At 39.6% G+C, this 26,617-nt stretch overlaps 1 protein-coding gene across 1 annotated transcript in view; it reads left to right on the top strand.

Annotated features, from left to right (window-relative positions):
- dntt (deoxynucleotidyltransferase, terminal) overlaps nucleotides 1–26,617 on the top strand; it is a 99,946-nt gene that overhangs the window by 59,671 nt on the left and 13,658 nt on the right. The window contains exons 9-10 of the mRNA XM_031726335.2: nucleotides 2,493–2,741; nucleotides 3,500–3,583. Coding sequence (XP_031582195.1) covers nucleotides 2,493–2,741; nucleotides 3,500–3,583 — 333 coding nt within the window. The remainder of the gene's footprint in view (nucleotides 1–2,492; nucleotides 2,742–3,499; nucleotides 3,584–26,617) is intronic.

Here is a 26,617-nt window from a genome sequence, read left to right as displayed (position 1 = left end):
TCTTGATGGGCCAGATGGATGGGCCCGTGGCTGGATTGGTAAAGGGCAGAGAACTCCAGTCCGACTCAGACGCCAGCAAGGTGGAGGTGGAGTACTGGTTTGGGCTGGTATCATCAAAGATGAGCTTGTGGGGCCTTTTCGGGTTGAGGATGGAGTCAAGCTCAACTCCCAGTCCTACTGCCAGTTTCTGGAAGACACCTTCTTCAAGCAGTGGTACAGGAAGAAGTCTGCATCCTTCAAGAAAAACATGATTTTCATGCAGGACAATGCTCCATCACGCGCGTCCAAGTACTCCACAGCGTGGCTGGCAAGAAAGGGTATAAAAGAAGAAAAACTAATGACATGGCCTCCTTGTTCACCTGATCTGAACCCCATTGAGAACCTGTGGTCCATCATCAAATGTGAGATTTACAAGGAGGAAAACAGTACACCTCTCTGAACAGTGTCTGGGAGGCTGTGGTTGCTGCTGCACGCAATGTTGATGGTGAACAGATCAAAACACTGACAGAATCCATGGATGGCAGGCTTTTGAGTGTCCTTGCAAAGAAAGGTGGCTATATTGGTCGCTGATTTGTTTTTGTTTGTTTTTGAATGTCAGAAATGTATATTTGTGAATGTGGAGATGTTATATTGGTTTCACTGGTAAAAATAAATAATTGAAATGGGTATATATTTGTTTTTGTTGAGTTGCCTAATAATTATGCACAGTAATAGTCACCTGCACACAGATATCCCCTAAAATAGCTAAAACTAAAAACTACTTCCAAAAACATTCAGCTTTGATATTAATGAGTTTTTGGGGTTCATTGAGAACATGGTTGTTGTTCAATAATAAAATTATTCCTCAAAAATACAACTTGCCTAATAATTCTGCACTCCCTGTATGGGGACCCTGTATATTTTTGCTGAATTTATGAGCCATACAATTTATAATAATCCTGTCTGCACAGAAATGTTTAGATTTTCCAACAGACACTTAACAAATCATGAGTTCGTAGGTTATGTCCCTTAAAATGACAAATGTGACCCTGACATTGATCACAGTTTAGGTGAAGACCCATTCGGTGATCATTGTGTGCAAGTTTCACTACTAGTATTTCTTGTGAACGACCCTTCAGCCATTTTGAATATTAACTCTTATTCTCTGGCCATCAGTTTATCACATGCCTATCCTCTATATTCTTCAACACTTGTATATTCAATTTACATCAAGTGTGAGCATGCAGCAATTTGTCACGTCAAGAAAAATGTACTCATTCCTCAGCTCACTATTTTAAGAAGAGCAAAAATCCAGCACTGCTTAAAGAGAAATGATCATGACTCAGTCTTTTTCAATACCCTCAGGCCTGTGTCTAAGCAGCCTTTTATGAAGAATCAGGTTCTGAAGCAAGTCGTTCATGTAGAGCAATACTTTTTGTTAGAATTTCATTCAGATTTCAGAGAGAACTACTTCATTCACCCTGTGCTGAACCATTTTGATAATATCAGAGTTATGGTGGCGGTAAAGCACTGAAAAAATAAAAGAGTTTGGTCAATGCGCAATATGGAACTCTTTAAGCTAAATAATACAGAATGAGAAAAATGTGACATCAAATCTGATATCTTTATTTGAGAGTTGGGAATGAGACCTGGCTCTCTTCATCGCTTCAGTATGCTTAAAGACTCAATTCTTGGTAAGATAGGGATGTGATTACTGCTGTCAATGCTACACTGAGAATATCCAGCAAAATCTTCCAATTAAATATTTTACCAAAATATATCAACACAAATTGAAAGGTTTTTTGGCAAAGATATTAGAAAACTCTCCAGCTTATCTACATTAACAGAGAAGTTTGCACGGGAAAAAAAAATCTGTTGGTTATTAAGAAAAAAACATTTCACTCTAATTGTGCTTTTTGATCCAGGTTTAAACACTGAACAGGATTCTAGTAATTGAGTCTTTTTAAAATACAAATTACAAAATTCGATAGCTCGTGCCAGTCAGCGGAACACATAATAATGGAGGCTTTTATGTCCGTGCGTCTTAATTACTGCAATGCTGACAAGATATTATTCTGGTTGGCAAGAATGTGGCTTTGTATTAGGACTAAGGGGACAAAATACTACAAATGTTACATTCTTATGTCAGTCTTAGAGTTTTTAATAGTTCAGTTTATTTCACTTCAGTTAATGTTCCTTTAATGTGGCCATTGTGGTTCTATAGGTCATGCTAATATTATTTTATGCAAAATATTTCTAGATTAAGATTTCTGTATGACATAAACCAGAATTATCCTGCACATCTAATCATCACATTACTTAGAATAATACTTTATTATTTTATCTTAGTGAGCCTGCAACATGTGCAAGCGATGCATCTTAGACATGTTAGTTGCACTGAAGCCTGGGTCAACATATTAAGATATTACAGATAACATTTTATAAACTGTTTTGTATCTTGGAGAAGCAGATGGAAAAGACCAGTGAACACATCCTTATTTTATTTTCTACAGGGCATTCTTCTCTACTGTGAATACCAGGCCTCTACTTTTGATGAGTCGAAGCTTCCCAGCCACAGGTTTGAGGCCATGGACCACTTTGCAAAGTGTTTCCTGATCCTGCGGCTGGAGGACAGCCAAGTAGACGGAGGTCTCCAAACTGCTGAGGAAGACAGGAGAGGCTGGAGGGCTGTACGCGTGGACTTGGTATCTCCACCTGTGGATCGCTACGCCTTTACTCTTCTTGGCTGGAGCGGCTCCAGGGTAAGAAGGATTATAGAGAATGAATGAAAGTTAGGTAGCTGCAGGAAGGAGGTGTGAGTAGAAAAAAATGTACTAGTAGTTATTCAGTGTCACGGTCAATTCTGTAGTAAAATGTTTCTTGAACAAAAGAACAAGACCAAGTCAAAGGAAGACCTTGTTTGCCAAACAGGGAGTTCATTTTGAAACTGGTTCTAAGGAGACATAATTTACTTTTAAGACCCACAGTTCTCACAGTTCTCAAACTATTGGGGGCCAAGGATCTCTTACAGGGCAGAAAAATGTCCAAGGACGCCCTCATATTCACAGCAGTGCTTTACCTGATTTGAACTCATGCTGTGCAGAAGCACACTCTGAGAACAATTGGCTTTGGCATAGAAAGTAATGGACACAATGCTTGATACACACACACACACGCACACACATATATATATATGCACATTTTAATCAAGCTTATTTTTTATAGATAATAGTTTTTGAGAACCCTTTGGCTATGGGCTATAGTACATCTTAGAAGTGCTTGAGCCACAATTTGAAACCACAATTTGGTATCTAAGGCCAAGTGTACATGATGAAAATATGATTTCATATCAGCAAAGTCTCATATCCTAAAACCATCTTGCTAATAACAATAATGAAAAGGCATAGAAGTCCTCCAGGAATACAAAATGCATTTAGACATCGCTGTTTCCTTTTAAAGTCATATGGCTGACAAGGAAAATAGGTATTTAATTTCAGACTATCGATTCTTCCTTTCACAGCAGTTTGAGAGAGACCTGAGGAGGTTTGCTCGAATGGAGCGGCGAATGCTGTTGGACAATCACGCTTTGTATGACAAAACTAAGGTACATTTAAATTAAAACATTTCATTTTTAGATGATAATTTTAAATTTTGACATATTTATGATAAATGTATGATTCAACTGCATGATCAACATAAATCTAGTAGATTTTCATGAAGTGCTTTGCATTTATATTCATTCTATTAGTGATTTATATTTATTCATTCATTTAAAAAAATATTTGGTAAATAACTGTAAAAATAAGAAATTCTAACTGCACTTTGCTTTTAATGTCAATAATGGGTTGGAGTAGTTAATTCACACATGTACAATATTTAGCTTTATGACTCATTGACGCCTGTCCAAGCTCAAAGTTGGACAGGCGTCCACTTCTTCAGCAAGTCAACTTTTACTTGCGATACTACAGATGTTGAGTTTTCACAGAACATTTCTGAAATGAGGGGGAAATGCACTGATTTGCGTTTTGCAGATCTTTTAAACTTTTTGCTCCGACAGTTTTGAATGTGATATAATGCATGTTTTTTGCTGTCACCTGCAGGTAAGTGGTCTTTTACCATAAGGCAGTGTCTGTAAATCATTTATCTAAAGCATAAACAAAGAGCTGTGTCAGTATTTGTGACAGTACGTGTGTGACGTAGACATGACTGAAACCCATCCTGTGTAAGCTACAAGTCATATAATTAGAAAACAGTAGAAAGTAAGTTAGGTATTTTTAGTCCTGGATATTGTCTCTTGCTAATTTCAAAAGTCTTAAATTTATTTCTGTGAAAAATTAACATTTAACTGTCCCAGAAAATAACTACCAAGTCTTAAACTCAGAAATCAAAGGTCAAGAGATTTGTGTCTCATTCCCTTGCATTTCAAAATCTTTGTAAAGAATGGTCACCGTGGAGGACATCGGCACACAAATTAAAAATTCAATTGAATTATTTCTTCTAATCAAGAAAGCCGATAAAGAGGTGTCAGGTCTTATCACAGATAAAAGTTAAAGTCATGCAGACCACAGCTGAAATACGATATACAAGAAAAAAAAGAGACAAGTTGAAAGACAAACTCTAAATCTCCGACAATGCCACGTATCATGCCACTGTGCTGTAGTGATGTCTGAGTGGGTTGTCACCGTCTTTTATTTAAAAATGTTCCTCAAAGTCTTAGCTTAGCATCCTTGTGTCCCAGTTTTAATTGTGCATACAAGGTTTTCTAAAACAGACAGCAATTTAAATATAACACTGTCAAACACATGAGTTCAGTCAAACGTCTCCAACCTAAGACGCATAGCATGTGACTATGCAATGTACTGGACACCCTAAAATGCACTATTCAATCTACCGGTTACCAACTCTTAGAATTAGTTGTATCATAACTGCTTAATTAGCGTAACCAGTGTTGAAGATGAAACAAATTCACGTGCAGTGTTTCTGTTCTTTGTTTTAACTCGTCTCAGTTTAAATGTGTTTTTTTAAAATAATAATTAAATATCCTAATTTTCTGCATACAAAAAGTCTCGGGGTGTTTTTGACATTGCCCACAATATCCATGATGAATTGCAAATTTAATTAGAAGACAACCATAAACAGCTTGTCTGTAAGTTGTTTGCAAAGAGATGTCTCAACCAAATTAATACTACAGTGAGTAGACTTAATTACTAACCTGGAAGCCATTGTTAAATTGTATCTTATTCTTTTCTTTGCTTTTCTCTCACTGCAGCCGTTTGACACAGATGACTATCCTCCCTCAGCCAGGTTCCCTCTGAGGTTTCTCTCAATTAAAAGGATTTTTTTTTCTGTCCCCTTTTTTTGTCTCACAAAGCACTGTGCACAGGTTTTATGACCTGACATTAAGTATTGTCTTTGAAGAGGCAAAGGAATCAGTCTCAAATTTGCATGATTCAATTGAAACAAATAAAAAACCCCACACAAAACAAGGTTGGTTGATCTTCTAAAAATGCACTAATGTATAAATATTGGCCAAACCAAAGAAGGACCAAAGAACTAAAGAAGGAAAACTGTGTTTTCATTAGTGTGAAATGATGGAGGGTGTGGAGGCTGCAGGTATTCTCTGATAAAAACTCATTCAGTGAAGGGCTGCCTGATTAAAGACAAATTTGCTGAAATCTGTGTAAAGACAAAAGTAAAACATTATTTCCTTTAAGACTCGAGTAAACAACATGATAATTAAGTTGCTATAATTGTGTCATGTGCACATACAAACTAGTGTATTTTATAAAAAAATTTAAAGTATTTATGTAATAGATGCCTTAGTGAAACAATCTCAAAACACTGGAAACTCTGCTGTACATATCATGTGTTGCGCGACTATTTTCCACAGCCTTTAACTTCTGCTCTGTTACATTAAATGCCAGCAAAACTAAGGAGCTTAAATATGGAGGGCTTTGTTCTAGACATTCAAGGTGAGGACTCAGTGAAGGAGTACAGGATGGACGCAGAGCTTTGGTGCTGCAATCTCAGCCTTGAGACAACTGCCTGCAATAGTTATAATGCAATATGCAATAGTTCTGCAAACGTCTCCTCTTAGCATTCCAGCTAAGTTAACAGTTCTAGCAACAACCATCACAGCCATATCATTACACAAAGTAAGATTAGCTTGTTTGGTATCAATTACCTACTTAGAAAATCAGTTTGCATGATTCATTTATATATGCAAACGCATATGCAGGACAATTCATTATGTACGCCTCGCTAGTACTGGACTGGAACCTCTTTTGCCTTAAGAGCTGCCTCAGTTCTTCGTGTCATAGATTCAGCAAGTTGATGTAACTAGTTGCTGTGGTGGCCATTTGAATACAACTAATTGTCACGTTCAAGAAACCAGTTTTAGATGAATTGAACTCTGACCAGGCAGCATTGTACCTTTAACATGATTTGAGCTTTGTGACATCAGAGAATTGGTGCACATTGGTCATAAATTGATGAGCCTGGTCAGCAACAGCAACAGACAAGGTGTTTCATTTAAATGATACTCAGCTGGTACTGAAGGGAAGAAAATGTGCCAGGAGAAAATATTCCCCATCATTACACCACCCACCTGAGTGGGTCATACACGGCAAGATGGATCCATTCTTTCATGTTGTTTATGCCAGATTCTGAACATACCATCTGAACATCACAGCAGAAATTGTGACTCACCAGGCAATATTTTTCCAATCTTCTATTGTCCAATTTTGGTGAGCTCACTTGAACAGCAGCCTTAGTTTCCTGTTAGCTGACAGGAGTGGCACTCGTTTGAAGCACATCTACTTCAGAGCTTGGTTTGAACTTCAACAGGTGGTTTGGACTATGTCTAAGTGTACTGAGCTGCTACCATGTTTTATGGTGCACCAAATGTTTTGAGTTGGTGAAAGGTCTGGATTGCAGGCAGAATGTTCGGCACAAGCTTTTTTATGCTGAGGAGCATTAATTCTGAAATTGTCCAACGATTTGTAGAAACACCTTTTGTTTGCAGATTGGTGAACTTCTAACCACCATTATAGCTGAGAAACTCTGCCTCTCTAAGATGCTCTTTATATCCCCAATCATGTTACTCACCTGTTGGCAGTTAGCCTAACTCGTTACAAAACATTCCTCTTGCTGTTTGTTTTTAGCACCACTTATGTTTCCAGCCTTTTGTTGTCCCAGCTTCTTTGAGGTGTGTTGCTGTTTTCTATTGTGAACAAAATATTGTTCTATAAAATTCACAAATGATTTCATTCTGCTTTTTTTCTTACAATTTTACATTGTACACATCAGTCAAGCTGCTTTGGAAGTGGGTTTAGATATTGGCTATCATATTAACTGTAATTGGCGACACATGAAATTGAAGAAAAGGGAAATTACCTCATCGGTACGCCATAGCCTCAGCATTATTTTACCATAAGCTGAATTTGATTTATTTGCCTGTGATGGGCCTTTGTTGTGTTGTGCCCACTTTTTTATTTCAAGGGTCTGCTGCTGTGCTGGTGTAATGAGCACTTCTTGATCCTGTTTGCTAACACCAACAAAGATGTGCTGAAGACTTGATGTGCTTGGGTGGAAATGCATGTAATGCAATTTGTGCAATTTGTGTACACAACCTTGGTTTAATCTAAACTTCCAATTGGAAGCACTTTAAAATTTAAAAAGTCAAAGTGATCAAAAGTATCATCTACACGAACAGCAACACCCAAGCTTACGGAGCAGAACATTGTATTGTAATGAGACGATGTTACACTGTTGCTCACTTCACTGGTCAACGATTTTTATTTGGATGGTGATCAGTGCGGATTATGGCTGTTGTGTTGAACTGCTACAGCGAAGAAAGCTCAAAGTTGTTTACTGTAACACGAGTTTTCCTCTCTGAGCAAAAAGAAAGTTAGAACAAGAGCGAGAACAACAATTTTTAATTATAGCACTGCGCTTCGTGGGAGGTGGGCAGAGTTTGGCAGGGCTTGATGCAGCGCTGCGCTCCATCTCCATCACACACGCATAAACAAATGAACGCACTGCATATGCGAGTTCATCAGAGCAAGTTGAGTGAGCAAAAATATATCTTAATGTTTCAGTATACAAAAGCAAAAACCTTGTTAAAGTAAAGGTAATTGCATTTGGGAGCTCAGGGTTCATTTACACATTTCCAAATTAAATAAACAGCATTATATTTCGCACAGTTGTATGTAGGTGCACGGTGAAGAGGGAAAGCTTATTCACAGCATAACCTATGCAATTTAACAACCAATTAACTCTTTTCTTGCCTACAGTGGTAGATCTAATTAAAATTTGCTTAGGAACAACTTTTCTTTGTTGTAACTTTGTACCTAATTGGCTTTAGGAAGAACAGAAGAGGACAGTAGGTGTGCTTCATCTTGTAAGCCGGATTTCTCATGTGGTGGTGGTAAAAGCGAGATGATAAGATGGGCTGTCATAATTAGTAACCTGTGACAGAATCAGACCTTCCATCATGGCGTGTGAGATATATTATAGGGTTTGTTTCACGCATGCAGAGAAGTCATTTTCCACATGTGAAAATTGGCTGTGACAACTCGTTTGATGAGATCGCAGGTAGGCAGTGGTGACAGACAGCTGGGTTATATTTACATTTTCCAGGCCAGCAGCAACAAGTGAGGGTGTTTGAATACAATCGGGATATGTGCTAAGTGAAGACCAACTCTAAAATGACTTTGTGCCTTTAACCCTGTGAACCCCGTTAACCCTAATCACATGGATGTTCTATAACCAGCAGGAAATATGCTAACATGGCTTTATTTATTCACGCAAACCTCTGATTTACAGCCACAGCTCAGACTGAGTTACGCTCCTAAAAAAAGTACAAGTGCCTCAGCATAATCTTAAAAAAAGAGATTGACACGACTCTTCAGCTGAAGGACTCAATTATTCAGCAGGGAAAAGTTTATAGTACTGACAAGACGACAACAAAAATTCCAGGGAACCATCAATCTTCATGACAGGCGTCTTCGAAGCTCGTGTTTATCCTATCCTCGCTACTATTCATTGCATCCTGTAAGGCACCCGCGGCTCATTTCCAATGCATGGGGGAGACAGGCAAGCCGTTTGAGTCGCGAGTCAAGCGGGACAAGGGTGTAAGGCGTATCAGCGGGCAGATCGACAGGGAAGACACCCTGTCACCGCAACGTCCTGTCAGCTGCTCCCCGGGGACAGAGGTCAAAGTCCCCGAGATCACTGGGTGGCAGCTTCCTGACAGATAATATACGCATCCAGCCAACTCAGATGGTGTTTATTTAAATGCAAGGGCAGAGCCAGGCTTGCTGACAGTGCAGCCATCCGTGCACTGGGGTGGACAGGGGGAAATCACACACGCATACACACACACACACACACACACACACATGCACACACGCACACACACACACACGCACACACACACACACACGCACACACAGTAATTCTTGGAAAAACCTTGCATGTTGGTTTTTCTTTTTGGAGTTTGATTCGCTAAGATGGTACGTTAAACACAAAACAGAGGCTCAGATTCTAGTATGTGAGAAAGGTGAGAAAACGCATCTACAACAAGGCAGCGGAAACTCATCAACCTGCTGAGGATTTAAAAGTGTGGTGAAAACAGGCCAAACACACACTCTGTCACTGAAGCCGTGTCACCACTTGCCAGGACTGTAGTTTCAAGGTCGTCACAAAGCTTAACAGGGGAACGTCCGGGCAGAACTGTACAGCAGTGTGACCCGTTTTTCATTCCACGCTCCACTTTTCCACCATAATTAACGTAATGAAGATCAATTAACTGTCCCGTGTCTGTCCTGTCGCTGCCTTCACACAACGCTGACTGTTCCCTGTGTTCACGCCTTCGACTTGACCAGGAGAGGAAGAGCACCAGGAGAGGAAGAGCATCCTCCCCCTTGTGTTTTTTTGTCCACGCTCACGCTGTTAATTGGTCCGACGTATGGCCGAGGACAGGGCGGTAATAGGGCTTTCATCTTTTTCTTGTCCTTTCTAATTGGCCAGCAGATTTGGAGAGGTTCTGCACCACTAGTGTGACTGGTGTCAAGGAAACAGGGGAGCGATGAGGACTGATGTCTGATTAAAAGGGTAGACATCCGTGCTTAGGACCAAAGGCGGTCATTTAGAGGACTTTAATCTTGCGAGCTTCAGAGTGGCTCTCAGTGGACACAAGCTGGTCTCTGTCTTATTATGAAATGCTTAAAAAAAGATTAGAGGGTGATGCTCAAGCTAATGATCTCTTCCCAATTAAGACTAAGCTCAAGGGGAATCCTTGAGTCACTGTGGGAGAGGTCTTCACAACTGTCTCAGTCATTCAGGGTTCATGTACACGACAGATGTTTCCAGGTTCAAACATTTGCCATAACAAAGTTTTATCAGGCAGGTAAATGAATGTGAATACAGGTGACAACCAAACAATACAATGGTTGTGAACCAGGGTAGGAACATCAAACCAAAAACTAACGCAACAACACATTCTTTATCTGCTTTATTGATGTAAGGTGATAGGTGTTGATAGCTGGAGCTCCTCATGGTTAAAAAAAGGCCTTACATAACACAGCGGGCCAAACTACACTGGAGAGAAGGGCTGAGTAGCAACTTTCACTGCTTCTTAAAAGAAACATCGCTCTATTGAGATGTTAAGCTACATTTTCCCTTATTTTTTAATCCTCTGAACTGGCAGCTTGACAGGTTTCCAAACATTTGCCCCTCTTCGTTCCCAGACAGTCCAAGGAAATAAAGAGCCCTAAGACAGAACTAATCAGTGTTTCCATCACACAACATCTGAAGAACTGTCGAGATTATGCAGCTTTAGAGGGGGAGATGCCATTTTCACACACAGTGACAGAGTTGTCATGTTGGGGTTTTTTTTTTGTGGTTTTCTGTAACTCGTTGTGACATAAGCAGTAGAGAAGTGGAGAGAGCTTCTAAACACGCCGGTCTCCTAAATAACAAGGCATGTGTGTTGTGATCAGTTTATCATTGTTATTCCTGCTTTTATTGTGCAAAAAAAGTAAGAAACAAAGACCAAAATAAGTGTGTTTCAGCTAATTTTGATGATTTTATTTTTTTGTGTCAGTCAACATATGACAAACATTTCTTGGATGCAGCTTGAGAGATTTGTTTTCCAAGGCAGAGAAAGTAAGCAGTTTAATTAAAGATGCCTTCATGAGGTTTCTGAAGAAGTGCTGGTAATATTTCACCGTAATAGAGCAGATATGGTGAACCTGCGTGTTAGCAAACAGCTTCTTATCTCCGTATCCAGTGAGCAATAGTATCATAGTTTTGTGTGTGTGTGTGTGTGTCCTATATTTACCCGTACTTAGCTTTGCTTTTTCCTGGTGGAAATGAGAGGCTTTTAATGCTTGATTCCTTTTACCAGTTAGATGCTGGTGCCAATTTACTTCTGTAGTTTGTTTGTAAAGTTTGTGTTGAAAATAGATTTGAAAAAAATATGGGTGCGTCCTACAGGTTAAACAATCACTGTGAAGCTGGGGAGGGGTAAATGAGACCTGTATGTGGTTGTTGCAGCCCTGTTTCAATCCCTAAATCAAACTGGGTGCTCACACTTGCTTATTGTGTTAATGAATGCTGTACGAATGTAGGCCTGTTGGTGTGTCAGTGAACTTGGATGAGCAATTCCAGGAGTAGCACACTGAAACTCCTAAACGTAATTCAGCTATCACTACAACAGTGCAGTGGGTGTGTATCATTATGGCTATTGTACACCTACTGTCCAAAAAAAGCAGTTGTGGTTACAGGTCTTCATGTGCCTGTCTGTCAGTGGGCAAGTTTTGCTGATGCAACAGTGTTGCAACAAGACAAGATGCAGTCATGAATTTTTTAAGATGTGTAATTAAACTCACTAAAACTTAAACTTAGATCTGAATAATGAAGTAGCCAGATAAAGGAGTAATGAGTAACTGGTGCTTGTAATTTGTAATTCACCAACTGATTTACCATATGAGGCATCTTTTCTCTACACACATGTAATGTTTAAGGTGTTATTTTTTCATGAGAAGTCATTGATGTTGCTCCTGGTGTGAATCCACTGTGAAATGATCAGTGGCCTGTGCCACATCTTTGGTTTTCCTTCTGCAAAATGTCAAAAGTTGTCTCAGATACTTGGCTGTCTGGTTTTCTTAGAAATGTCCCCACTGTGGAAAAGGCCTATTTTTCCAATAAAGAAGCTGCCAAGTCAGTTGGGTTTTCTAGTAATTGGTCAGCGTGAAGGGAAATGGACAAAACACAGGAAATCTTTGGCACCCCGGCGTGATCGATATGACTGCACCTCCACTGTCAAGTTTGGGTTGCGACACCCTGCTAGCAATAACTGACATCTAGTCGTCCTCTGAAAATACTCTGCTGACTTGTACTGCCACAGGCACTTACACCCAGCATCAGTTCCTCGCCACCACAGTTGAATTTTAACTGAGGTGCAAGTCGGAGGGAGCGGTTTGGGGAGGGAAATGTGCGTGTGTGTGTTTGTCTGCGTGCGTGTGTGTGTCCTCTGCTGTAAGTCTGAAGGTTTGTGATAATTAATATGTGTAGTGGGTTTGATGAATGAGGACAGGTGGAGGATTTCATCATGCCTAGACAGAATGACTCCCTCCCTGGGCAGGAGGGATCTATGACCCAGCCCAACACCTCCAAAAAAAACTCGCCCCTCTATGTGTAGCAGTATCTACCCTTGAAAATTACCCAGTGTGTGTTGTGAATGTGGGGCGGAGCTGTTCAGGTGTTTGCAGTCTCCAAACCACAGTACACCTGTTAAAAATGTGTTCATGTACATCAAACTCACTGTCGTTTGTTCTGCCTTTTTGTGCATACCTTGACGTGTGCTCTCAAAGCGTGTTATATACTGCGAGCGTGAGTGTGTATCTGAATGTGTCTTTCTCAGAGGGTAATTACTCTATGTCATGTGTGGAGTGTGATTAATGAGGTTCTGGTCAAAAGGCTGTGAGCATAGATGTCCTGGCTTTGGTCCTGAAGCACAGATACTGATATGAGAGGGCCATTCATATTCTCTTTCTACCTGACATCCAGCAGCTCTACACCACACTCCAGCGGACAGTAGGCCTCCACCAACCTGGTGTTAAGCAAAACGAAAAGACGGCGCCTAGTAGATATTGTACATCTCTCCTCCAGTGGGATCATTGTACTGAAATAACAGTGTTAAACATTTAAGAAAGGCTTACACCCACATAACACTCGTTTCCTTATCGGGTGTATTTATCTTTCATCTATCAACCTCAGAAGGTACAAAATACAAAAATGAAAATTTAAATGATTTTTTTGTCTGTGATGAGAGCTGTGATTCATACATACAATATTAATTTTCACCTGCAATTTCTGAGGTTATTTACAGCAAAATTCATTCTATTAGAAAAACGAAGGAAATGCTTTAATTATAAAAATATTGCACATGCTCTGACTCCAAAGAGAGTCCATGAAGAACTTCTTTTCAGCTGTAATGTAATTGCAAATATAGCATTAACTTTGACCTCCAGGAGGGCCTTCATTCTTCAAAAGACCTGAAGGAAACATAAAAAATTCAAATGGATTTTTTTTTTTTTTTGGTTGTACCATTATTGGATTCCTCAAGGATAGATTTTCATGTGTAAAAAAAAGGAAGGGGCTTGCCTTATGAGTGCTTGCACATGCATTGCAGCACAAACAGTAGTATAAAGGTCCACAGGAGAGTCCTTTTTAAAGTGGTTTATATACATAAATGAAAATATTTCGGCAGGTGGCTCTCCTAACTCTTTTTGACAAACGTAAAATGTTTAAATGCGATGATAAATTCATGATGGTTGTGTTATCTGACACATGCTTTCCTTCACCACTGGGGTGAGAGCAGAATTTAATACGAAGCTCGCCGTCAAATTACAATATCTTGGATGTAGAGTGCTCACAGCTCTTTTGACCGCCCCTCCCAACCTCCTCCACCCTGTGAGCAGTGGATGAGTGGACAATAACAGGGCAATTGCACTGGGCTTTGGGGAGCCGTGGTTTTGAAAGCTCCCCTGGCCGGATGGCTGACGCTCACAGGCAGTGTTTGCAGTGAGAACGGGCAGCCGCCTGGAAGGAGGCCCCTTTTCATGAGCAGAGAGAGGGGGAGTAGAGGTTTAATTTAGCGATGGTGGACCCTCAGGGCGGCACGCGGTGTAATACGCACACATGCTCGAACGTGCTTTGTGACAGACAATTGAGCCGAGGAGCGGGGAGGTCTTTGTCCTCTAAACATCCCGCTGGCAGGTGAACAGAGTTGGGAAACTTTCCGTTTATAAAGGGAAGCATTTGTGGAGTGAGTGGCGGGGATGGGGGTGAGCTGTTCTCTTACCATTCACATTTGCAAATGTTTCTTGTCGACCTTGGTGGCACGTCTGTTTTTATGAATTTTAATTAACAGAGGTAGATGAATAGACCTGATAGCTGCTGTTGAAAGAACACATCAAGATGTTTTTTTTCTCCCAAGGTCAGATGTTCTTCCAATTCAGTTCAGTACCTGGTGTTCAGCTATTAGCTTTGAACCCTAGTTTGGTGTAAAACAGAAATCGCTTACTGGTGATGCAGACAAGTGACAATAAAAAGTAGATCTTTAAGAAAAGACAGTAAACCTGAGGTGAATGTGGTTCTGAACCAATTTCTAAATTGCACACATAAAGTCCTCCTTCTCAACCTATAGGAGAGTCTAATGTGGCACCATTCACACTCATCTTGCTGGTGTTTTCATTAAACCTTTAGATTACAATCTAATTCAATTTTTTACGATTAAAAAATATCTTAAATTATTCTGATCATTGCCCATATTTGTTAAAAAAAACTAGTAGCAATAGTAGGATTCATTTAACAAGAAAAAGCTGAGGAGGATGAGTGTAGGTAAGCAAGTAAGAGGAAAAGTTTATTTTTTCCTCATCTCACACAGGTATAAACAATATGTAGCATTTCATTAAGCACACTAAGAGGATTACAGGCTGCCTTATAGTCACTGGTTATTATTGCTGTGGAAGCAGAGTATCCCAGGAACATTATTACAGTAATTGCTACACTTGGTGTTCTATTTTCAGATACAGAAATTGATTTCATTTTTCTTCTTCTCTCCTTTATTTAACTTCTAGTTTGGGGATGGTCTGTTTTGTTATAAGCTGTGAGCGGGTTGCTAGTCGTTTATTTTGCAACCACTATTGAATTTTGCTTTCATGTACTTTTAACCCTTATTCAGCCACACAAAGAACTCAGTGCTGTTAGATCAAAGAGCAAGTAACATGTGTATTTATACCTTGTAAGAAAACTTGTACAAGGATAAGAAAAAGTAGCTGTGTTTGACTTGATGCAGGAACAGTATGTTTAGTGTTGATTAGGGCTGGCAGGTAAAACCTTTAATATTTAAGTTCATTATTTCTTACTGTAATGATTAAATTGCACTAACTCCTCCTAGACACGTGAATCAATCTGGATAAAACAATATATGAAGTACCCGCAGGTACTAGAATGATCAGTATTTATGTACATTGATCAGGAAGAAGCTGAAAAACTATCTAAAGATTTAATGAAGGAGGTGACCAAGAACCCAACAATCACTGTAACAGAGCCTCAGAAGTCTTGAATGAAATCTTGAATGAGACACAAACTGAACTCTAAGTATTACCAATATAAAGAGCTGGTGAGAACATGCCAGGAAGAATGGGATATATTGCCCAAATCCGCATGTGCAACGCTTGTAGACTTAAATAGGATTTTATATTTCTGTATTAAAGCTGTGCTGCAGATATGTTGTAATTACAAACCCCTCTAAAAGCCTATGCTGTAACCTACCTGAAATACAGCTCTTTAGAAGTGTTACTACACATTACCTCAACACAGCCTGCAAAGCTTGTGACTGAACAGTTTGGTGCTGTTGTTTCCTCCTACACATTTCAGGCTAGTTGCTCGTCTGCTACTGTTTTTCAAATCAGCTGGTAGAGAATGGATCACCTCAAAGAGTGCAACCAAAACCCAACCAGTATTTTGGCATTAAAATTGCAGAGCAATGCATGCACACCTAGCAAAATCATCAGCCGCTTGCTTAGGCGCTGTTGTAGGTTCTGCACAGATTTATTGCAGAAGTAAAAATTAAGCTTTACCCAAGAACAAAAAACTGCCTCTTCTAAAAAAAAGCCTTTATAAACCAGTGAGGCTCTGAATACATTTTTATATAAGAAATTTGCATTTTTGACTTTTTTCACCTTTTCATCAGTCTAAATCCGTCTCATTTATAATTATTCTGCAACACAGTAAATTTTGTTAAATATAATAAGGTGTGAAGTGGCTTCCTGAAGCAACATGCATTCTTTTTTTAATTAAAAATAAAAAAAGGAATGTGCATTCTGAAATATCTAGATGCTTTATGGTAAAGCTTTTCACACTTGGAATAAGAGTAATGAAAGAAGTATCAGGACCAGATGTACACGCAGCAGAAATAAAAGATATTTCAGAGACATTCTTCTGGAAAAACTCCCATTCAGTTTTGGCAAAGGGTTATGTCTGGGTAAAGTGTGCTGGAGGCAGAACACCAGCAGTCCAGTTACACATCATGATCTGACTCGACTATTAGCTATATACCAACCCTGATTTAGAATGTATCAATAAAAATCTTTGTCACTTGAACACAGTGCAGAAATGTCAAATGACCAGAAGCGTCCTCATCATGGGGGAAGTAGGTATCACTGTAGGTGGAAACACTATCTATGCAGACATAAATGTCATCACTGCATGTGGAAACGTCATATTTGGCAATAAAGTACCAAGTCATTTATTGTAAATGGGTGATTATCTTCTGTGGAGCCAACAAGAAACGCTCTCAGATGTGACAGCACAAAAAATCAGGCAGTTATAAAAAAGACCGACATACAGCATGAAGACATCTTGCAGCAGAGGAGAGCTGGATGAGGAATGGCTTCTTAAGAAGGGATCAGACTTCAGGATTTAAAAAGTCTCAACATATCTTGTATTTACAGGCCGTCTGCTGCAGATTTCTCTCATAAAACCTCGTCTTGCGCTCCAAGAGAAGCTCCCACCTATACTGGGGAGATAAGGACAGGAAATGACAGATTACAAGATGCATTCGGATTTGAAAATAGGATTTAGAAAATTGGACCGTCCCAAATATTGCACACATGTGCATTTTTGCTGTGTGTGGTGACAAACTCAAGACAAGCATGGAGCCTCTGTGAGAATACTTTTTCATAAAAGTTCTTAAAGGAAGTGAATAGAGAAACTTATATTCTTATTTAGCTTTTCTTTCCATAGCTGTCTTTACTTTTCACTCTATTTACTCTACCCTAAAGTAGCTTTTTATACTTTATGATGCATTTGTTATTTTTGATATTAATCAATCTTAAGGCTCAAAAGGCACAAACAGTACACAAAAAATGAAATATTCCTAATGGCCACAAAAAGCCTGTCATCACTGAGCAGATTCTATGAAATGTAAAAATGGCTAAAACTGTGTGCCGCTGTATATTAGTTTTTGCAAAGAATTTCACAAACAAGTTAGCACCTACCATTAAGACACCAGCTGACCTCTGCCAGCTGTGATGCATACTGTGCTGCATGTACTGCAGAAGGTGCTGAGAGTCTTGTATATTCTGAGTAGTTGCTCTGCTGTACAGACTATGTAATGACATAATTTTTAAATAGCATGCTCATCATTTTTCTGCAATATATTCTGTAAAACAATAAGAAAAAAGTAACATATAATATAGAACAATATCAGCTATTTCACGATCCTGGGTCAGTGACCCAGTGTTTTGGATTTGTTTTGTTATTATTAATCTGTGACTTCATGGTTTATTACTAGATTTTTGGTTTCTGTTTTAGCACTCTAGTCCTTCTTTGCTCTGTTAATTCTAGTTCTCAGGTTTTGTTCTGGTGCCCCCATGTTTGGTGTGGGTTAGTTCTCTCCTCATGTCTAGTGAGGTTCTCTGTGTCTGTCGTGTACTTCCTGTTTTATTTTGACAGCTCTGCTCTTTGTTCAGCCTTTGTTTCCCGTCTCGTCTGTGAAATTAGAACCAGATGTGTTTCCCTTCTGTCTCCTGTTTCCTGATTACACGTATTTTAGTCCTCTGTCATCCCCTGCTGCTTGTCGTGTCGTCCCTCATGCTGAGTGGTTTTCCCGTGCTCCATGTTGCCTTGTAACTCCTAGTTTCCTGTTCCCTAGTCTTAGTTTCAAGTTTTCCGGTTTAGGTTTTGTTTGGTAGTATTTTAGTGTTATATAGCAGAATAAAGCTGCTTTTTTGAGTTCATCCCCGTGTGTACTGAGTCCTGCATTTGGGTCCTTCCTCTTGCCTGCTAAAGCTAACCTTGACAAGCTAATTGGGTGACCAGTAAGCTCTAACTTAAATCTAAAATGTGGGAAGCAAGTTTCACTGGATACATTTTCATGTATGCAGATGATACCCGAACTTTCCCACTAGCATAACCATAGCGTTCATTTATGTCCACCTCTTTATTAATGTTGTTAAATTTGATGCAAGTTTTCATAAAGTTCCATCTTTAGGTAAATTGTTTTTATTTAGTGTGATTCATAAACAAATACATACAGCATATGGTAGAATGTTCACATGTGGCACATAGAGGCACTGTAAGTGAGTAAAATTTTAATTATATAGCACCTTTCAAGACAAGGATCACAAAATGCTTTACAAAAAAATAAGCGATCCTAAAAAAGAGTTAACAAAATGCAAGTCTAAAAAGATTAGTTTATAGTTGTTTGGCTATAAGGCTGTTTGAATGGTGCAGAATTTAACATAAAGCATTTCTAATTATGAATCTAAGCACCACTTGGATGTTAGCATGTTTTGGTCTCTTTGCTTTGTCTTGTTTTAGATTTAAATATAGGTAACAAAAAGGAAGGAAGTCCAAAAGTCGCAGATGCATGTGCAAGCATCAGATTCTATCTACTACTAAAGAAAGGATGACTCTGCTACTGGATTGTGTGTACCAGCGAGGTCTGAGTGTCACAACGCAAAAGAGTTGCTTGGGTACCTTGTGGTGGCATTTGCAAAATACTGCTTCTGTCGCTGGCTGCCCTTGGAAGATGGATGTGATAGATGGATCCAGTGGCTCAGGTCATAAGAAGTAAGATAACATCACAGTGCAGTTGTGGGATATAATAGCCAGTTTGACCTGGCCACCACACTCCTCTGATGTCAGTGTGAGCACACAACTGGGGATGAAATTGAATGAAGTAAGTGGAAAGTAGCATGTGCCCATCAAATCTGATATTGTCATCATCGTTTTTAAAAACAGGGTACTCCAGGCCCTTTTCTGAGATACTACCATATCAGGTGGTGGCATATTTAAGTATGGAGCAGATTTCTTTCTTTGTTGGTCCCTGAGTACTTACTTGTGTTTCACACGAGTCAGAATGGTAAGACGTCCTTATATGTTCACTGCTATGGTACCGCGACACCTCATAATTATATCTATCATTTGTTTCTGCCTAAAAAGGAAAATTAAAAATCATCAAGGGTAAATTTCACTGTTAAACAAATCGCTCCTTTCTGTGCTGCCTTTAATTTTGAAATGCCACTTTATTCCTCACCATCCAACCTTTTCACCTGCCTTGCACTGTAGGCGAAATACAAGTCAAACGATGGAGATGGAATAAAGATAACAGCAAATACCATCAGATTGTTCATGTTTTACTAAATCCGGATCCATATGGTATTTCCAGCAGTAAACAGCATATTTGTGGGATTGTCTTTAATGTTTAATAGCTGTAGTTGCTAAAAGACAATTCAGACAAAAGCTTTTGGATTGATCATTTATTGCTGCACTTTGCCTGGCTTCTTATCTTCGGTTGATATTCATTTGCTTCCAGTCTGTGTCCAGGCATTGTAATTAGGATTTCCACTAAGAGCTTCAAATTTCCCTGACGATCCTCTGACCATGTTAATGCCTTACTCACACAACAAGTCTCAGTGTCTTCTTGCATTTATTCTGATTAAAACCCCCACTCTCCTTTAAGGGAGCTGCCACTCAGCATTACAAAGACTGGGGTTTGCTGGTTTGCCATAAAAGCCCAGCACATATTTCCAATTTTTTCTCTGACAGTCAAAAAGGGTTCAAGGAATTTTTCATTTCAAGGATTTACTTTGATCAGTTCGGATGTTTTCTCTGGCAAGTCCCTGAGTCGGTCTTGAAAGGTTTTGACTGTAGTGGAATGCAGACAGTTAAATCTGGGTGGATTCACCATGAATTAAACAGTAGCAGCATTCAGTTAGTGTAATGTGAAGGTGTTACATTGATGTCTAATTTGATTCCAGATATTTTCTGACCAATTCATAGACATTTGAGGATTTCTGAGAAACTGTAATACAAAACTGGAAGCAAGTTTATTCTGTGTTGGTTTATTATATTTGAAGCACATGTAGTTTGTACATATATAGATTATAAATACTGAGTTTTGATTTCTTAATCAATTGTAACTAATATTTCTTGAAGAGCTGTGGAATAAAAATCAGTCGTCCACCTTCTCATTGTGAAAGGTCTTCTTTTGACCTCCTTCCCCTTGAATAAGATCCCTGTTTTCTCCAGCCACTAAATTAATGACACCCTAATGAAAAGTGAACAATGCAAATATGGACATTAATTTCAGGATACATTGGTTATTTGATTGGGTCGTTCCACACAGAGGTCAGGGAAACAATTAAGGGACTTTAATGGGATGAACTGGGGAGTGTGGAGTGGGATGGCTGGCATAATAATGGTCCAAGCTGATGAAGATTGGTGGTGCAGAGCCAGTTAAAAAGTAGTCAACCAGTTTATGATTTTATCTGTTTTTACTCACATTACTGATGGAAGTACTCTATTAGATATTTTTGCTTTTTTTGTATGTATGTTTTTTTATATATTTAAATTCAGAATTTTCGTAAAGCATTTGAGAAAAGAAAAAAGACTTGTGATCCTTTGAAGTGGAGCTCTGGACACTGCAAAGCTCTAAGCTAAATCCTAACACGCTGACAATATTTTAGAACAGGAAAAATCGTTACAGTTCTCCAGCTTAAGTTAGCAATATAACAATATGTAATAAGTATAAGATACAAAAAATAGCTGAAGCTGAAGTAAATGTCATTAGTTTTCGTCCAAAATGGTTCAACTAAATAACTGTCAACTCCTAGTTGGCACTTGATGAAAAATTGAGCCTGTTTCCGTTTCCAAATCAGGAAGACGGCCTTTGGTTAACCAAAGAGAAAGATATTTTAACATTTTGTTAAGCAATATATATTGCTCTGAGTGTCACTGAGAAGGTGTTTAACTAAATGAGAAGGGACAGAACTTATCAGGAATATTCAACATCATCGCACTGAACACAAGAGTTTCGTGATGGCGTCACTGAAGTCGTGTCATGCACGGCATTGAGAACAAACCGGCCAACCCACACATAGCGTGAATCCACTGGTGTGTGCAAATTCATTTTTTGCCTAGTGTAGGATTGTTGTTAAGCAAAATTTAGTGAATGAGGCCCAAAAGTTGAGATATAAGTCACAAATTGATGCGAGCCGCTATGAGTTTCATATTATTGAATTATTGGTTATTATTAACTCCAGTCAAAACAATGCAGTTAGCCCTGCGACAGACCTTTCCAGGGTGTACCCCACCTCTCGCCCTATGGTAGCTCAGATCAGCTCCAGACCCCCCACGACCCTGATAAGGATAAGAAGAAGAGAATGGATGGATAGTTATTCTTAGGCTACGTCCACACTAATGCGTTTTCGTTTGAAAACCCATCGTTTTCTCTCCGTTTTGGCCTCCCGTCCACACTGAGAAAGGAAAACGCAGCGTTTTGAAAACGCTCTTGAAAACGCATACATTTGAAAATGGTGCTTTCGTGCCACAGTGTGGACATCGAAAACGGAGACTTTTTGAAAATGATGACACATAGTCATGTGATGCACTCAAGTGACCAATTAAACTAAGATAGCTGAGGGCATTACACAGCAGTTGTTTTGCTCACGCTCAATTTTGACAGCCCTATTAAAGATTAATATCAGTCTGTACATGCTCCAGATAGCTTTTCTTCAAATTCTTTAACTCTCACTCGCTTTTGCAACTTTGTACTTTTGTGTTACTCGCAGCAACAACTCCATCTCATTGTTAGTCCATTTAAAAAACTCGGTGCTTTTCCTCAACATTCTGCCGCAACGTTTCAAAGAGCCAGAAAGTAAATAAAGGGCAGACAGAAATAAGGCAGGTCGAATCTTCTTGCGTTTCACGCATGCGCAGGACTGGAACGTGAGCGTTTTCAGCCATTTTAATGTGGACGCACAACTCTGTGAAAACGACTGAAAACGCTATTGTGAACGCGGAGTGTTTTCAGACAAAAACGCCGTTTTCAAATCTATCCGAGCTAGTGTGGACGTAGCCTTAGTCTCTGGCTCACAGTGTCTCTTTTGTCCTGTGTCCCTCCCCTCACCCCAACCAGTCACCGCAGATGACCGCCCCTCTCTGAGCCTGGTTCTAATAGAGGCTTCTTTAAAAAGGGAGCTTTTCCTTCCCATTGTCTCAAATACATGCATCTGATTGTTGTCTTTTCTGAGTCTTATTGTGGGTCTTTACCTTACAATATTAAGCACCTTGATGACACTGTTGTTCTGATTTGGCACTATATAAATAAATTAAATTGAATTGAATATTAGTGAATTTGTAGCCGTACAATGCTTGCTATAAAGGGCAACACAGTGCTGAATCCTACTTTCTGGTGATGGAGTGCTTCTAAGCGCTTCTTGACAAACAGTTTGTGCTTTGGTCTTGTGTTCCAATTTATCATTTTCTGTAGATGGAGTAGAATTTGTTTATGTCTAACACCTGCAGTTTTTGTGGGGCATATAGGGCAAATCTACAGCACTGTAAAGAAGGGGAACGGTCTTCAAAAAATCAGCTGTAATTTTCAATTTATGTGGACAGTTTTCAGAGGCTGATGTTTGATGTTACAACACTCAATATGGAAATTTGCTAAAGGGAAGGCAAACAGCAATGACAATGAAACAAGGGAGGAAGAAAAGCAAGAGTGACACATGAAGAGAAGGGCAGAGACAGGGCAATGCTGTTACCATTCCCGAAGACTGGAGTCCCTGACAAGGCTGTATCAGCAGGATGGTCATCTAATCAGCCTTCACAGTAGGACAACTACATCAGTTAGCATCACTGATAAATCATATTGACAGCTACTGCCTGTCAGAAGGGGGTAATGATAGAGGAGGGAATGTGGAACTGTTGAAAAATAGACTGAAATTAAGGGGAATTAGGGGTGAAAAGAGTGATGGACATGTTTAGAGGAAGGAGCATTTCTAAAAGAAGAAAAGTACATCCAGGATAATTGCATGAATATTATCTGTTCACTTACTGTATTTTAATTCTCCTACCTCTCTCCCCCTGACACCCTTTTCACCACCGCCACCACACCAGTGTACATCTGCCTCCACTTCTCCAGCCTCCCATCCACCCACACAGTGCCTGTTACCAGCGCTTAATTTGTGGAAAAAAGGATGGGAAGTATTTATAGATTCTATTGGGGCTGTGTTTTGCATTACTAAAAAAAAAAAAAGGAAAAAAAATTCAATAGAAGGCTATTATCGCTGAATCCTGCAACCTGCAATCTATTTTCCTGGAATTACACAAAGAGAAGAAATGAGTTGCTCTGTAAACCTGGGAGATGGAACAAGGGGACAAAAAAAGAGAAAATAATGAGAGATAGGGCTGATCCAGGATGTGCTGCCTCACTCAAGAGACAGATCCTCGTCCATTATTGATGAAAGTGAATGGCAGAAGGTTTCAGGAAGGCCTGGTGTTGGACCTTGTCTGCTTGTCATCTAACATTAATTGACACAGCCCTTGCGGTGGTGCAGGCACCCGTCCATCCAGGCTCTCGTTTCAGTTTACCCGATGATTTATTTACAGGGACACTTGAGTAAATAGTCATTGGGATGCTCCAGTCTTGTCTTGTGGTTTTGGGGTCTCTAAAAAGCGTGGGAGCATTCACTGCACAACAACGTCATATATGATATGTATAAACATATTTTTCACAGTAAAGTGGCTTTGCTGAATCTCAATTATCACTAAATGAATCTGCAGTGGAGCTCCACACACACAGTGGCTGAGTTACTGTCAGCTCCAACCCCTTCTAGACATGCACTCCGACAGCATGTAATCATGTCAGCTGCAGTCTGAATGTGCACCACGGTTACTTTTCGTAACCTTGTACCATTTTTGCATCACATCCAACGCAGCATTAAGTCCCGATGCGTGCCTCATATTAATAGACTCTCACAGACTGTGCATGTGTTTCTCCGGCATCTGGAATTGCTCAGCTCGCTAAAATACACCGTTCTTCAAGAGAATGCTCTGTACGGCAAGAACATGAGACACCTGATGCCAGTCTCCCTCTCATGGTCCCGCTTGTAGTTTATCACATACCTGCAGCATCACATACGTGCGTTTTCAAACAACAGTTAAGTGCATTCACTGTGCTATAATAGCGGCAATGTGAAAAAACCCCCCCCAAAAATCCCAACTCTAATCTTGTGTTGATTTACTGTCAAAAATTGCACAACATACTACAATATTACTCATGCACTATGTCTTGTTATGTCAGTGTCGTGGGTATATCTAATTTGGGAATGTTAATATACAAGTGATCTATATTTGAATAACTGAATCACAGCATGCTGCCACTTTAAAAGGCTGATGTAGACGGCAGTGTTGTGTAGTTCATGTGCGAAGGCTTTACGTTCAGCAGACCGTCATAGACAGAACAGCATGTGGTGCAATAGCATTTTTTGTGTTTATGGGGTAGTTAGCTAATTGTGTATATTATCTGTTGTGATTGTCCCAGGGTCAAGTCTACGTGTGAGCAGCGAAACCATATATTCAAATTAGCTGAACTTTGACCCAAGCTGTGCTGACCTTTGAGAGCACAGCCATTAAGTGAAGGCTACTGCTGTTATTGTAATTATAACAGGACAGGTTAAAAACACCTTTTGCTGTTACTGCAAACTGTTAGTCATCAGTAAGGTTGCTTCCACAAATGCCCCACCGCGCTAGCAATGTGGGGCTACAGATTGTCTGCTATTGCTAATGACTACAAGTCATTAGAAAACAGTTGAGGTTAACTTATCCTGTTTGATTTCAGTTATAGTGTTCATTATTTTCCCATTGAGGCAGCAATTAGCCCATTTATGACTTGTAAACGAACTAGAATGAACCGTGCAAAGATTATATTTACGCTTTGTACAATATACATGTTTTCAAAAAAAAATGTCACTTTGACAAGAAAAAAGTTTCAAGGGTGCAGACGGACTGAAAGGTTTCGCACATCTGGTTAACTTCCCATGTCTGATACAGCTGTGCATTGCTGCCTGCTTAAGAGAAAGCATCACCCACTTCCAGATGTTTGCTCCAGATGGAGCTGGTTTTGTAAAGAACAAACGCAACAGGTAAAAAAAAATCTACTGACTGAATCGAAAGACATAAATGTTCTGGTATTATAGGCTGGGATGTGTTTAGGTGCCAGTGTACATTGTAAAGTGCACTGAATGGTGATATAAGTGCTAGGGTTTGAAAAACAAGACTTAGAAATTTATGTAAAAAATGTTAAGCAACTCTGTCGTCAGTAGATGTCGTAACGTGATGATTCAGCCTGTACCAAGTTCATGAAGGGTTATTTAGGAGCTATTCTGAGCCCTGTTTGTTGATCAGAGTCCTCCTGCTCAGAGGTGATGCATTTTCTGTGTGCAGAACCAACACTTGGACAAAATATGGGGGGGGCAAAGCAAAGATGATAAGCCGCAGTTCCTCCAGAGCTCCATATGTATAATGATGTAGGAAACAGGATGTGGTGACTGATTTTTTTTGGTCACCTTTTGGGAACACTGACACTGTATTAGAACCAGGGTGTGATGAGGAGGAATACATTAATCTGGCCATGCATTGGATTCAACATGTCAAATAAGAACGCTTTCATTGCTTTTAAAAGGAGTCTGCTTTGATCAATCGCACTGAGGCAGTTTTGTAATGGAGTAAAACTCTAGCACAAAAGACTCACTGCCATAAACGATTCTCCCAATGGGACTCTGAGGTACATACGTATATGGTACTTTAAATCAAACCGCTTTTAGAGGAGATAACATATTTGGCTACATGTTCTCAGATCCCAAGAGAAGAGTAGGAAACTGTACATGAGCTGCAAGACGAAGGATGTCTCGACAGCCTATTAACTCTGGGCGTCATGATGCATAGCTCTGCATTGGATGATGAAGTGCTGTAGAATTAAACATGTTGTTTGTTAGAATCAATTGATATGTAGACGGCTCAGTGAAGCCATGAAAATAATAGAAAATGGCTGCCTTCACTTTGATGAAACTCTGATTCTCCGTAAGCGCACGATTCAAGGCTCTGACATCCAAATTACCCTTCACTGCATGATTATGACTGACACACAATATAGCACACCTTTGACTCTCCAATGGTACATTTACCACCACAGTGATTTCCTAAAATACAAAATGAGTTCTATTAACAAAATACAGCTATGGGTATCTGGGAAAAATGCACACAGCAGTGCGCT

Source organism: Oreochromis aureus, linkage group 13, assembly GCF_013358895.1.
Source record: "Oreochromis aureus strain Israel breed Guangdong linkage group 13, ZZ_aureus, whole genome shotgun sequence".
In the NCBI taxonomy this organism is placed as follows: domain Eukaryota; kingdom Metazoa; phylum Chordata; class Actinopteri; order Cichliformes; family Cichlidae; genus Oreochromis; species Oreochromis aureus.
This window is presented reverse-complemented; position numbering and strand designations above follow the sequence as displayed.